Source organism: Oncorhynchus masou, chromosome 27 (assembly GCF_036934945.1).
Source record: "Oncorhynchus masou masou isolate Uvic2021 chromosome 27, UVic_Omas_1.1, whole genome shotgun sequence".
Lineage (NCBI taxonomy): Eukaryota > Metazoa > Chordata > Actinopteri > Salmoniformes > Salmonidae > Oncorhynchus > Oncorhynchus masou.
Window position 1 is genome coordinate 60,996,759 of NC_088238.1, and position 14,259 is coordinate 61,011,017.

A 14,259-nucleotide genomic window follows, 5' to 3' on the forward strand; every position below is an offset into this window, starting at 1 on the left:
TCTTGGTACAATAGCCCTTACACAGCCTGGAGGTGTATTGGGTCATTGTCCTGTTGAAAATCAAATGATAGTCCCACTAAGCCCAAACCAGATGGGATGGCGTATCACTGCAGAATGCTGTGGTAGCCATGCTGGTTAAGTGTGCCTTGAATTCAAAATAAATCACAGACAGTGTCACCAGCAAAGCATCCCCACACCATAACACCTCCTCCTCCGTGCTTAACGGTGGGAAATACACAAGAGGAGATCATCTGTTCACGCACACTGCGTCTCACAAAGACACGGCGGTTGGAACCAAAAAATCTCCACTTTGGACTTCAGACCAAAGGACAAATTTCCACCGGTCTAACGTGCATTGCATGCATTTCTTGGCCCAAGCAAGTCTCTTTTTCTTATTGGTGTCCTTTAGTAGTGGTTTCTTTGCAACAATTCGACCATGAAGGCCTGATTCACACAGTCTCCTCTGAACAGTTGATGTTGAGATGTGTGTGTTATTTAACCTCTGTGAAGCACTTATTTGGGCTGCAATTTCTGAGGCTGGTAACTCTAATGAACCTATCCTCTGCAGCAGAGGTAATTCTGGGTCTTCCTTTCCTATGGCGGTCCTCATGAGAGACAGTTTCATCATAGCACTTGATGGTTTTTGCGACAGCACTTGAAGAAACGTTCAAAGTTCTTGAACTTTTCCATATTAACTAACATTCATGTCTTTTAGTAATGATGGACTGTTGTTTCTCTGCTTATTTGAGCTGTTCTTTCCAATAATATAGACTTGGTCTTGTACCAAGTAGGGCTATCTTCTGAATACTCCCACTACCTTGTCACAATACAACTGATTGGCTCAAATACATTAAGAGCGAAAGAAATTCCACAAATGTACTTTTAAGTATGCATTCCAGATGACTACCTCATGAAGCTGGTTGAGAGAATGTCCAGAGTGTGCAAAGCTGTCATCAAGGCAAAGGATGGCTTTTTTGAAGAATCTCAAATATGTAATATATTTTGATTTGTTTAACATATTTTTTGTATACTACATGATTCCATGTGTGCTATTTCTGAATAATGACAAAATGAAAACTTTTTTTAGACATTTTGCAAATATATTAGAATAAATAAACAGAAATACCTTGTTTACATAACTATACAGATGCTTTGTTATCCTCTCTAGGGTCCCACCTAGCCAACATCCAGTGAGATTGCAGAGCGCCAAATTCAAATACAGAAATACTCATTATAAAAATTCAGAAAAGATACAATTATTTTACATAGGTTAAAATATTAACCTCTTGTGAATCCAACCACGGTGTCAGATTTATAAAATGCTTTACGGCGAAAGCATACCTTACAATTATTTGAGAACATAGCCCAGCAGACAAATCATTACAAACAGTAACCAGCCAAGTAGAGGAGTTACAAAAGTCAGAAATAGAGATAAAATTAATCACTTACCTTTGATGATCGTCATATGGTTGCACTCAGAAGACATTAATTTATTCAATAAATGTTCCTATTGTTCGATAGAGTCTCTTTATATCTGAAAACCTCCGTTATGTTCGCACATTTTCTTTAGTAATCCACAGGCTCAAACGCAGTCAAAACAGGCAGACAAAAAAATCCAAATTGTATCCGTAAAATTCATAGAAACATGTCAAACGATGTTTATATTCAATCCTCAGGTTGTTTTTAGCCTGAATAATCGATAATATTTCAACCGGACAATAACGTTGCCCATGTAAAAGGTAAACAAGAAAGGAACTCTCTCGGTCGCGCGCATGAAAAAGCTCTGTGACACGGCAGGGTCCACTCATTCAGACTGCTCTTACTCCCTCATTTTTCATAATACAAGCCTGAAACCATTTCTAAAGACTGTTGACATCTAGTGGAAGGCATAGGAACTGCAATTTGAGTCCTAAGTCAATGGATACTGTAATGGCATTGAATAGAAAACTACAACAACAACAACAAATCCTACTTCCTGAATGTTATTTTCTCATGTTTTCGCATGCCAAATCAGTTATGTTATACTCACAGACTTTATTTTAACAGTTATGGAAACTTTAGAGTGTGTTCTATCCAATATGCATATCATATCTTCTGAGCCTGAGAAGAAGCCAATTTAATTTGGGCACGCTATTCATCCAAAATTCCAAATGCTGCCCCCTACCCTAGAGAAGTTATGAGACTCAAAATCTAGCTTTCTTAAAACCTGTTTTTGCGTTGTCATTATGGCATATTTTGTGAAAATTGATGAGGGGGAAAGTATTTAATCCATGTCAGCTGTAATGTAACAAAATGTGGGAAAAAGTCAAGGGGTCTGAATTTCCAAATGTACTGTATACTTTAGAAATGGTTTTCAGTTGAAGTGGTTCATGTGAAATGATCAGGAAGCCTGTTTACAGTGAATTACATAAAAGCCCAACATATGACGATTTAGTTGTCAATATAAGAGCATCATGTTATACTCCCATCTGTTATGATGACTGTGTTATACTGCCACACAGCCTTAAAGAGATGTGGAAATGTCCATTTTATGTTTTAACTTAGCTGCTCCTGCAACAAGTACTGTTCCTCCTACAACTTCTGTTACTACCACTGTGGCTGGTACGACCACCACAACAACTGGAGAACCTGTCACTGTTCCTGCTACCGTTCCTACAACTAGGCCCACAACTACAACCACCACCTATGTGGCCCCCACAACTACAGTGTCAAGGACAACATCACCACTGTCAACAACCAGCACAGCTTCAACTACAACAACCAACGCAACAACCACTACTACAACACCTACTACTACTACTAGTACAGCAACAACAACAACTGCAACAACAACTACTACAACTGCACATCTTAAACCTGTTCCACGGGTGTCTTTCGTCATACAACAAGTGTTTGTAGAAGCTTTAAATGACCCTCAAAGTACACAATTCCAAGAACTTGCAGTAACTATTACTGCAGTGGTAAGTCCTAGAATTTCAGACTTGGTTCATATTGGGTGTTATGACCATCAATAATGTATGGCTATTGTTGGAAAATCTATATTTTAAAGAACATATTTTATTTGTTTTAATCAGGCGACAATAAGTCTCCATCACTACAGATTTATTTATATTCCTCAATGTCTATCTTAAATAACTAGGGCTTAGCTATGTGGATTGGAATATATAGAAGCTGGATGGGAATATATAGAAATGTTTTTGTGTGTGTTAAATCATTCAAATGTTCTCCTGTTTGTACCATTCCTTACAGTTTGATGTGATCTACAAAGCAAAATATGGGATCCTTTTCATCCGGACGATTGTTCTTGGATTCACGTAATATTCCATTATATTCTATTCTATTCTGTTAACCTTTGGCATGCCACTGTTCATGACCTTTTATGTCCTTTGCAGACCTATGTTCCATTCCCGTATGGAAGCAGAAACACAGGCGGAGGTCCAACTGGTGTTCAACGAGACCTCCACTCAATCTGTCCCTGAGGTTACTGACATTAGCAATACACTGAAAGAAGCTGTGACCAATCCAAACACTTTCTTTGGCAACCTCTCTGTGGATGTTACCACCATCATTGTTAAAGGTGAGTAAAACCATTGGGGGAACGAAAACGATTAAACACAGCAAATTCTCCAGTGTTGAATAAAATTTGAGTGTTACATTTAATGCTTTTCTACAGTCTATTCACATGTTGGGGAGTAGTGAACTACAGATGCTGTATCTTATTTTGATACAGTTTACTGCAGCAACAGACATTTTTGAAAGTTTTCCTGCAACAGGGTAATGAAATTAAGATCTGACATCTGTACATGTAGTTCAACTAACAATTTAACCAAATTTTGCAGTAACTTGGTGGTAGTTGAACTGAATTCATGTCGAATTAGACTTTTCAGTAGTTCATTCAGTGTCTTGCCATGTCTCTAAATACTGGACCTACACACTACAGTTTTTTGCACAAAAATGAAATGAAATATGGATGAGAAAAGTAGGCTATAATTTCCATCCCTCTTGCAGTTTGTAGTGTATGACATTTCAGATTTGCATATGACATTTTTCAGAAAATATTCAGTCCAAACGTCTGAAAATATAAAAAAACACAAAACAAAAAAGTAACCCTCAGTCAATCAAAATGAAGCCAGAACTCTACTCCAGGTTAGTGTTAGGACTCAGGTATCTGAGAGGATGGAACTACTGCAGCTAGCTATTTTTGTGAAAAAATATTAGATTTATTTTCTATGTAAGACAATTAAACAAATAAGCAGTACCCAGAGGGAGCAACCACATAAAACATGTTTAAATGAAGAGAAGAGTCAAGAAGGCAAACACAGAACAGACAGTGTGCATATGTACACATACACCAAAGTTTTACAACACCTACTCATTCAAGGGTTTTTCTTTATTTTTACTCAATTATACATTGTAGAATAATATTTAAGAAATGAAAACTATGAAGTAACACATATGAAATCACGTAGTAACCAAATTTGTTTTAAACAAATCAAAATATATTTTATATTTGAGACTCTTCAAATACTCACCCTTTGCTTTGATGACAGCTTTGCACACTCTTGGCATTTTCTCAACCAGCTTCACCTGGAATGCTTTTCCAACGGCCTTGAAGGAGTTCCCATGTATGCTGAGTACTTGTTGGCTGCTTTTCCTTCACTCTGTGGTCAGACTAATCCCAAACCATCTCAATTTTGATTGATGTTGGAGGTTGTGGAGGTCAGGTAATCTGATGCAGCATGCCATTACTCTCCTTCTTGGTACAATAGCCCTTACACAGCCTGGAGGTGTATTGGGTCATTGTCCTGTTGAAAATCAAATGATAGTCCCACTAAGCCCAAACCAGGTGGGATGGCGTATCACTGCAGAATGCTGTGGTAGCCATGCTGGTTAAGTGTGCCTTGAATTCAAAATAAATCACAGACAGTGTCACCAGCAAAGCATCCCCACACCATAACACCTCCTCCTCCGTGCTTAACGGTGGGAAATACACAAGAGGAGATCATCTGTTCACGCACACTGCGTCTCACAAAGACACGGCGGTTGGAACCAAAAAATCTCCACTTTGGACTTCAGACCAAAGGACAAATTTCCACCGGTCTAACGTGCATTGCATGCATTTCTTGGCCCAAGCAAGTCTCTTTTTCTTATTGGTGTCCTTTAGTAGTGGTTTCTTTGCAACAATTCGACCATGAAGGCCTGATTCACACAGTCTCCTCTGAACAGTTGATGTTGAGATGTGTGTGTTATTTAACCTCTGTGAAGCACTTATTTGGGCTGCAATTTCTGAGGCTGGTAACTCTAATGAACCTATCCTCTGCAGCAGAGGTAATTCTGGGTCTTCCTTTCCTATGGCGGTCCTCATGAGAGACAGTTTCATCATAGCACTTGATGGTTTTTGCGACAGCACTTGAAGAAACGTTCAAAGTTCTTGAACTTTTCCATATTAACTGACATTCATGTCTTTTAGTAATGATGGACTGTTGTTTCTCTGCTTATTTGAGCTGTTCTTTCCAATAATATAGACTTGGTCTTGTACCAAGTAGGGCTATCTTCTGAATACTCCCACTACCTTGTCACAATACAACTGATTGGCTCAAATACATTAAGAGCGAAAGAAATTCCACAAATGTACTTTTAAGTATGCATTCCAGATGACTACCTCATGAAGCTGGTTGAAAGAATGTCCAGAGTGTGCAAAGCTGTCATCAAGGCAAAGGATGGCTTTTTGAAGAATCGAAACGATGTTTATATTCAATCCTCAGGTTGTTTTTAGCCTGAATAATCGATAATATTTCAACCGGACAATAACGTTGCCAATATAAAAGGTAAACAAGAAAGGAACTCTCTCGGTCGCGCGCATGAAAAAGCTCTGTGACACGGCAGGGTCCACTCATTCAGATGCTCTTACTCCCTCATTTTTCAGAATACAAGCCTGAAACCATTTCGAAAGACTGTTGACATCTATTGGAAGGCATAGGAACTGCAATTTGAGTCCTATGTCAATGGATACTGTAATGGCATTGAATAGAAAACTACAACAACAACAAATCCTACTTCCTGAATGTTATTTTCTCATGTTTTCGCATGCCATATCAGTTATGTTATACTCACAGACTTTATTTTAACAGTTATGGAAACTTTAGAGTGTGTTCTATCCAATATGCATATCATATCTTCTGAGCCTGAGAAGAAGCCAGTTTAATTTGGGCACGCTATTCATCCAAAATTCCAAATGCTGCCCCCTACCCTAGAGAAGTTATGAGACTCAAAATCTAGCTTTCTTAAAACCTGTTTTTGCGTTGTCATTATGGCATATTTTGTGAAAATTGATGAGGGGGGGAGTATTTAATCCATGTCAGCTGTAATGTAACAAAATGTGGGGAAAAGTCAAGGGGTCTGAATCTCCAAATGTACTGTATACTTCAGAAATGGTTTTCAGTTAAATGGTTCATGTGAAATGATCAGGAAGCCTGTTTACAGTGAATTACATAAAAGCCCAACATATGACGATTTAGTTGTCAATATAAGAGCATCATGTTATACTCCCATCTGTTACGATGACTGTGTTATACTGCCACGCAGCCTTAAAGAGATGTGGAAATGTCCATTTTATGTTTTAACTTAGCTGCTCCTGCAACAAGTACTGTTCCTCCTACAACTTCTGTTACTACCACTGTGGCTGGTACGACCGCCACAACAACTGGAGAACGTGTCCCTGTTCCTGCTACCGTTCCTACAACTAGGCCCACAACTACAACCACTACATATGTGGCCCCCACAACTACAGTGTCAAGGACAACATCACCACTGTCAACAACCAGCACAGCTTCAACTACAACAACCAACGCAACAAACACTACTACAACACATACTACTACTACTAGTACAACAACGACAACAACTGCAACAACAACAACTACAACTGCACATCTTCAACCTGCTCCACTGGTGTCTTTCGTCATACAACAAGTGTTTGTAGAAGCTTTAAATGACCCTCAAAGTACACAATTCCAAGAACTTGCAATAACTATTACTGCAGTGGTGAGTCCTAGAAATTCAGAGTTTGTTCATATTGGGTGTATGACCATCAATAATGTATGGAGATTGGAAAATCTATATTTTAAAGTACGTCTTTAAGAAGTTCTAATCAGGTGAGAATTAGTCTCCATCACTACATGTTGATTTATATTCCCCAATGTATATCTTAAATAACTGGGGCTTAGCTATGTGGATTGGAATATATAGAAATGTTTTTGTGTGTGTTAAATCATTCAAATGTTCTCCTGTTTGTACCATTCCTTACAGTTCGATGTGATCTACAAAGCAAAATATGGGATCCTTTTCATCCGGACGATTGTTCTTGGATTCACGTAATATTCCATTATATTCTATTCTATTCTGTTAACCTTTGGCATGCCACTGTTCATGACCTTTTATGTCCTTTGCAGACCTATGTTCCATTCCCGTATGGATGCAGAAACACTGGCGGAGGTCCAACTGGTGTTCAATGAGACCTCCACTCAATCTGTCCCTGAGGTTACTGACATTAGCAATACACTGAAAGAAGCTGTGACCAATCCAAACATTACCTTTGGCAACCTCTCTGTGGATGTCACCACCATCATTGTTCAAGGTGAGTAAACCAAGTTGGGTGAACGAAAACGATTATACACAGCAATTTCTTGTGTTGAATAAAATCTGAGTGTTACATTTAATTCTTATATATGTACATGTAGCTCAGCTAATCATTTAACTACATTTGGCAGTAGCTTGGTGGTAGTTGCACCAAATTCATATCTAATTCGTGTTTTCAGTAGTTAAATACATTTCTTGCCATGTAGCTAACTGCTGGAACTACACTACATTTTTTATGACAAATTGGGGAGAGGGACAGGGAGGTGTCCAAACGTCCAAAAATAGACAAGGTACAAAAAGAAAAAGTAACACTCAGTCATTCAAAGTGCAGCCAGAACCCTACTCCAGGTTAGTGTGAGAGCCCAGGTACCTGAGAGAATGGAACTGCTGGAGCTCGCTATTTTTGTGAACAATTATTTGATTTATTTTCTCTACAAGACAACAAATAAGCAGTACAAGCAATACCTAGTAGGAGTAACCACGCCCAAAAAAATATAAATATTTTAAAGAAAAAATTAAGTGAAGAATCAAAAAAATCAAACACAGAACAGACAGTGTGCATATGTACACATACATACAGATGTAGGATCTTAATTTGAGCCACTTTGCTACAGCAGGAAAATAATCCAGCAGCAACAAAAGATGTGAATTTTTATGTGGCTTATAATTAGTCAACATTGTCTGTTGGGGTTGATACATCTTTCGTAAAGGCAAATCCAGTCTGACATTTTACAGTGCAAGCTACAATAATTTTGGTAGTTGAACTTTCTAATTTACATACGATGCATTCAGAAAGTATTCAGACCCATTGACTTTATCATCATTTTGTTCAATTGCAGCCTTATTCTAAAATAGATTCAATAAAAAAAATCCTCAGCAATGCAAACACAATACTGTATAAAGACAAGGTGAACATTTTTTTTGTTTTGCAAAAGTATTAAAATTAAAAAACAGAAACACCTTGTTTTCAGTATTCAGACCTTTGTGATGAGATACAAAATTGTGGTTTTGTTCATCCCATTGACAGCCTTGATATATTTCTACAACTTGATTGAAGTCCACCTGTGGAAAATTCAATTGATTGCACATGATTTGGAAAGGCACACATCTGTCAATATCAGGTCCCACAGTTGACAGTGCATGTCAGAGGAAAAACCAAGCCATGAGGTCGAAGAAATTGTCTGTAGAGCTTCGAGATAGGATTGTGTCAAGGCACAGATATGGGGAAGGGTACCAAAACATTTCTGCAGCATTGAAGGTCCCGAATAACACAGTAGCCTCCATCATTCTTAAGTTTTGGAACCACCAAGACTCTTCCTAGAGCGAGCACCCCTGCCAACTGAGCAGTCAGGAGGTGAAAGGCCTTGGTCAGGGACAACGCATCTCATGGTTGCTATGTTAGAGCTCTAGGGTTCCTCTGTGGAGATGGGAGAAACTTCCAGAAGGACAACCATCTCTGCAGCACTCCAATCACGCATTTGAGGTAGAATGGCCAGACGGAAGCCACTCCTCAGTAAAAGGCACATGACAGCCCACTTGGAGTTTGCCAAAAGACACCTGAAGACTCTCAGACCATAAGAAACAAGATTCTCTGTCTGATGACACCAAGATTGAAATATTTTTACATGAATGCCAAACGTCACATCTAGAGGAAACCTGGCACCATCCCTATGGTGAAACACGGTGGTGGCAGCATCATGCTGTGCATGTGTTTTTCAGAGGCAGGTGCTGGGAGACAAGTCAGGATCAAGACAATCTCTGGAAGTCCTTGAGTTACCCAGCCTGAGCCCCGACTTGAACCCAATCGAACATCTCTGAAAAGACCTGAACATAGCTGTGCTCGAACTCTCACCATCGAACCTGACAGAGCTTGAGAGGTTCTGCAGAGAAGAATGGGAGAAACTCCCCAAATACAGGTGTGCCAAGCTTGTAGCTCCAAACCTGAGAAGACTCAAGGCTGTAATCGCTGTAGAAGGTTCTTAACAAAGTACTGACTAAAGGGCCTAAATACTTATGTAAATATGATATTTCATTTTTTTTATTTTATTATAACTTAGCAAAACACTAAAAATACGTGTTATTTTATTTGTCTTTATGGGGATTTTGTGTGTAGATCGATGATGGAAATAAATAATTTAATCAGTTTTATAAAAAGGCTGTAACGTAACAAAATTTGTAAAGAGTCAAGGGGTCTGAATTCCTTCCAAAGGTACAGTATGTATATAGACTTGTACAGCATAGACGTGCATAGACAAAGCATTAGCTTGTACAGTAACGTTTCTGCTCTTTTGACTTCAAAGTGCCCACCACAAGTAAGAACACAACTACAACGGCTAGTCCTGTCATCACTACTGCCATCATCACAACTACAACCACTGAAACTACCGTTGTGGCACTCACTAAGGTGACGGTGGTGTTCCGGTCCAGCGGAGAGACATTTACCTCGGACCTATCAAACACATCTTCTCAGGCCTGTCAAACCCGAGCATTACTGATTAAAACTCAGGTGAGCCTCTTAAAAGAATGAAGATGTGAATGTCCTATTGAAAGGGGTAGAATACAGTTACATAGTCAGCTTTTAATCAACAGGAAATTGTTTGTTTAAACTTCATCTGTTTCTTGTTTTGTCTTCCAGCTTGATCCTTTCTATCGATCAGCTTTCACCTCTTTCAACAGTTTGGCTGTGACAGAATTCAGGTGATTATTTTTGCATTACATTTTGTATGTTGATATAAATTGATCTCACTTTCTATCTAACATGTCATCTCTCATTTGTTCCCAGCTCTGGATCCATCATCAATACTATGGATCTAGCATTCAGCTCCCCCTCCGTCCCAAATTCCATGGAGATTGGCACTGTTTTAATAAAAGCCGCCCAAAAAATCACAGCTTTCAACATTGACCCCACCTCAGTGAGAGTCAACGGCACAGGTTAACATATTCATTTATTTATTTGTATTCTATTATATGTTAAATAAGTATACAGTGGGGCAAAAGAAAGTATTTAGTCAGCCACCAATTGTGCAAGTTCTCCCACTTAAAAAGATGTGAGAGGCCTGTAATTTTCATCATAGGTACACTTCAACTTTGACAGACAAAATGGGAAAGAAAAATCCAGAAAATCACATTGTAGGATTATTAATGAATTTAATAGCAAAATATGGAGGAAAATAAGTATTGGTGGCTGACCAAATACTTTTTGCCCCAATGTATTCTCTAAAAATATAATTATTGTATTTTCTTCACCATTGTATCATATGCCATTATCTCTACATGAATCAATCATTTATGAGTTGCGTTCCAGTTGTATTTAGCAAATCAGCTGTCTCACTGGCAACACACATTCTTCCTATTTTCATTTGAACATGTTTCCTTTTTCTCTTTCCATCCCAGCTGTGACCTCAAGTGGAGTAAGCAGCAAGACCAGTCTCTGCACAGCATTCTTTCTGGTGGTTCTGTCGCTGCTCCTGTCAAGCCAGCATTAGTCTCAGTGGCAACGCCCACTAAAAACACTATTTCACTCACAGGCAAGCAGCAGAACGAAATAGTGTGTGTTGTCATATTTCACTCTGAGAACTTTCCACACATTCCAACCCCTACCCCAATTCCACCCATGATTTGAATAGTGTCCAAAAATTAAATCAAGTCTTGTAAGCTGACATAACGATGTGATATAATTACTGCCTATTCAATCAAAATGTGTAAGTGTATGGGTTTCCGTCTTAAGTCGATGTTATTTCCATGCAATGAAAAATAATGTTTGATTTAATATGCACTTAAGGCTATTTTTGATTCGCTCTTTTGCTGATATGAACTAAAACGTTGATTCACTCTCTTGCTGATTTGAACTAAAACGTTGATTCACTCTGTTGCTGATTTGAACTAAAACATTTAATCACTCTGTTGCTGATTTGAACTAAAACATTTAATCACTCTGTTGCTGATTTGAACTAAAACATTTAATCACTCTGTTGCTGATTTGAACTAAAACATTTAATCACTCTGTTGCTGATATGAACTAAAACGTTGATTCACTCTGTTGCTGATATGAACTAAAACGTTGATTCACTCTGTTTGCTGATATGAACTAATCTGAGAAATATTTTATTTCATATTTTGACTTAACCAGTGAAACCTGGATAACTGATTTAAATAAGGCCCTTTGGAGCAAAATGTTCTACAATTTAAATCAATGTAGTTTTCATTCTGTTATACCATAAACATGTAATTCTTTCTTCAATGGTCCTGATCAGAGTTGTGGACTTGAGTCACATTACTTGGACTCGAGTCAGACTCAGGTCACAAATATGATGACTTGCAACTCGACTTTTACTTTAATACCAATGACTCGTGACTTGACTTGGACTTGAGCCTTATGACTTGACCTGACTTGATACCCTCCCCAAGCCCAAATATTAAAACATGATGCTATTAAAAAAAAGTGTACAGGCATCTACTCTTCATTTAACGGATTACAGTTTGAAATCGGACAGCAGCTAATCAAATTGTGCGTGGCAGTGCAGAGGAACTTCGGCGGGTGAATTCAGATGGAGCCCTTGGAACGATGATACCCAAAATTATTATTTTCGTATATAAAGATGACGCTGTATCAACAAATGTGGGAAGACATTTGAAGCTGCACAAAGAACGGTAAATCGTGTCTAATAGCCGACAGCTATCCATCACCCGAGGTTGTGTGTTTATGAGTGTGTGTAACTTGTTTCATGGGTTTCTTTTTGCTGTGATGTCTGGAGCCTGTATTGTTATTGTGCGCTCCTCACTGCTTGCCTAGACTATACTTGCAGATTGACTCACCACCGCGCTGTTTGGAGCTGGGAAAGATCAAATGAGCACATTTGTGGTAGAGTGCCTCCTAGAATGGTTGTGTACTCTTTCTAACCTGCTGATTACGGCGAGTGCTTGAACCTCTGATTGTGTTTATGCATCACACGAATTCCCACCATCCCTCTCTCTGCTGTCCTCCGCAGTTGTGAGCTTTTTCCGTTGATTCTTTCACCTGAGACACAAATGCTGTTATAGGGGGGGGGGGGGGGTTACAGATGGCTACCCATGTATTTCCGAGGGTGGGAACCACTATTTAAAGGTCTCACCGATTGAAACGCTATTAGTGCGCACCACGGCTAACTAACTAGCCATTTCACATCCGTTACATACATACTGTATTCTATTCTATTCTATACTATCTTAAGAAGTTGTATCTAACAATACACACAATCTAAAGTGAAGGAATGGAATTAAGAATATGTAAGTATTTGCATGAGCAAATGTGTATGTGACAAATAACATTAGATTTGATTTGAAATTCCTCACCCTCTCATGCCTTATTGCTTAATCACGCATCAGCATATATTTTCAAAACAAAAACAAGTATTGTATCCTGTGAGCTCAATTGTAAAAAAAAAATCCATTATAGAATGAAATAGGGGTATTAATACATCAATTAGAATGAAACAAGTATTTAATAAAGTTGTTGTGTCATTGAGCAGGAGGTTTGCTGTGTATTGTCTTAAACACATACTGTCACATCAATCGAAGAAAGATTTCAAGGACAGAGAACCTGTTTTGATGGATCAGTTTATGCTGTCCCATAGTTCCGAACCCCTCCAGTTATAATCCAGGGTGATTATAGGATACCATAACATCATACCACAGGGTCAAACTCCAGTTCCCATGGGCTGCCATATATGCAGGTTTGCATTCCTCCCTTACACAAATGTCATTGACTGAGGAGTCTACAAACCCGAGGAGTATACTAGTAATGGGATAAAGATGTTCATGAGCTAACTTTGGTCAATTCTGAACTCAACTCAGGATAAGCGTTGACACGAAGGTGGCTCACCATTCAGGTAAACCAAAGATGGCCATATTGACAGTCTAGTAAAAGAAAGGCTGCACTTCTAATAGCCCTTTTGCAGCAATATCCTGAATTTGCAGGATAACTTGATTTTTCCTTTTGATTTAGGCAAAAACGTAGTCGTCCATGGATTGCGTTTTTTTTAGCGTCGACTCAATGAAGATATTGATATTCAACTCACTGGGCTATCCACGCAAGGTATGCACACACCGATACAAGCCTGGCTTGAGTTAATGGCAGGTGTTGGATTAATATCCCCCTTTGGGGCATGGTTGGAGCCTGAGTTGGAATGTGAAGCGAACTGAAGCTAGCTATAGAAAAGGTGGCTTTAAAAAATTCAGAATAGATTTAGCTAGCATCACACTATAGGCCTACTGCGCTGGTTTCCCTAATTCAGACACTCATTAAGTTAAATGATAAGAATGAAACCAGCAGATGCTGCAGCCATGCAGAAATGTAGTTTGATAGCCTAAATTACACAGTCCTCCTCAGCCCTCCATGGTTTATACATAACTCAAACTCCACAGCCCTCCATGGTTTATACTGAAATGTCATTGTAACCAATGTTACCTCAAAAGAAATTAGCCACTGAACAAATTCCAAGTCTGCTGAGCGCAAACTTGAATGATGTGAAAATTCTGTGCAACTTCGAGTTTGCGTTTACTGTGAACACTGAGGCTGTACCCACTTTAAGTTACAGTTTTACTGTGAACACTGAGGCTGTACCCACTTTAAGTTACAGTTTT

At 38.8% G+C, this 14,259-nt stretch overlaps 1 protein-coding gene across 3 annotated transcripts in view; it reads left to right on the plus strand.

The window, feature by feature from the left end:
- Positions 1–13,141, plus strand: part of LOC135516469 (mucin-2-like) — a 41,923-nt gene extending 28,782 nt beyond the window's left edge. For all 3 annotated transcript variants that reach the window (XM_064940802.1, XM_064940803.1, XM_064940804.1), the window contains 10 exons: positions 2,545–2,960; positions 3,250–3,314; positions 3,393–3,577; positions 6,629–7,044; positions 7,309–7,373; positions 7,452–7,636; positions 9,939–10,144; positions 10,274–10,335; positions 10,421–10,569; positions 11,032–13,141. In XM_064940802.1, the coding sequence (XP_064796874.1) occupies positions 2,545–2,960; positions 3,250–3,314; positions 3,393–3,577; positions 6,629–7,044; positions 7,309–7,373; positions 7,452–7,636; positions 9,939–10,144; positions 10,274–10,335; positions 10,421–10,569; positions 11,032–11,123 (1,841 nt within the window). In that variant the 3' untranslated portion in view covers positions 11,124–13,141. The remainder of the gene's footprint in view (positions 1–2,544; positions 2,961–3,249; positions 3,315–3,392; positions 3,578–6,628; positions 7,045–7,308; positions 7,374–7,451; positions 7,637–9,938; positions 10,145–10,273; positions 10,336–10,420; positions 10,570–11,031) is intronic.
- Positions 13,142–14,259: the final 1,118 nt, after the last annotated feature.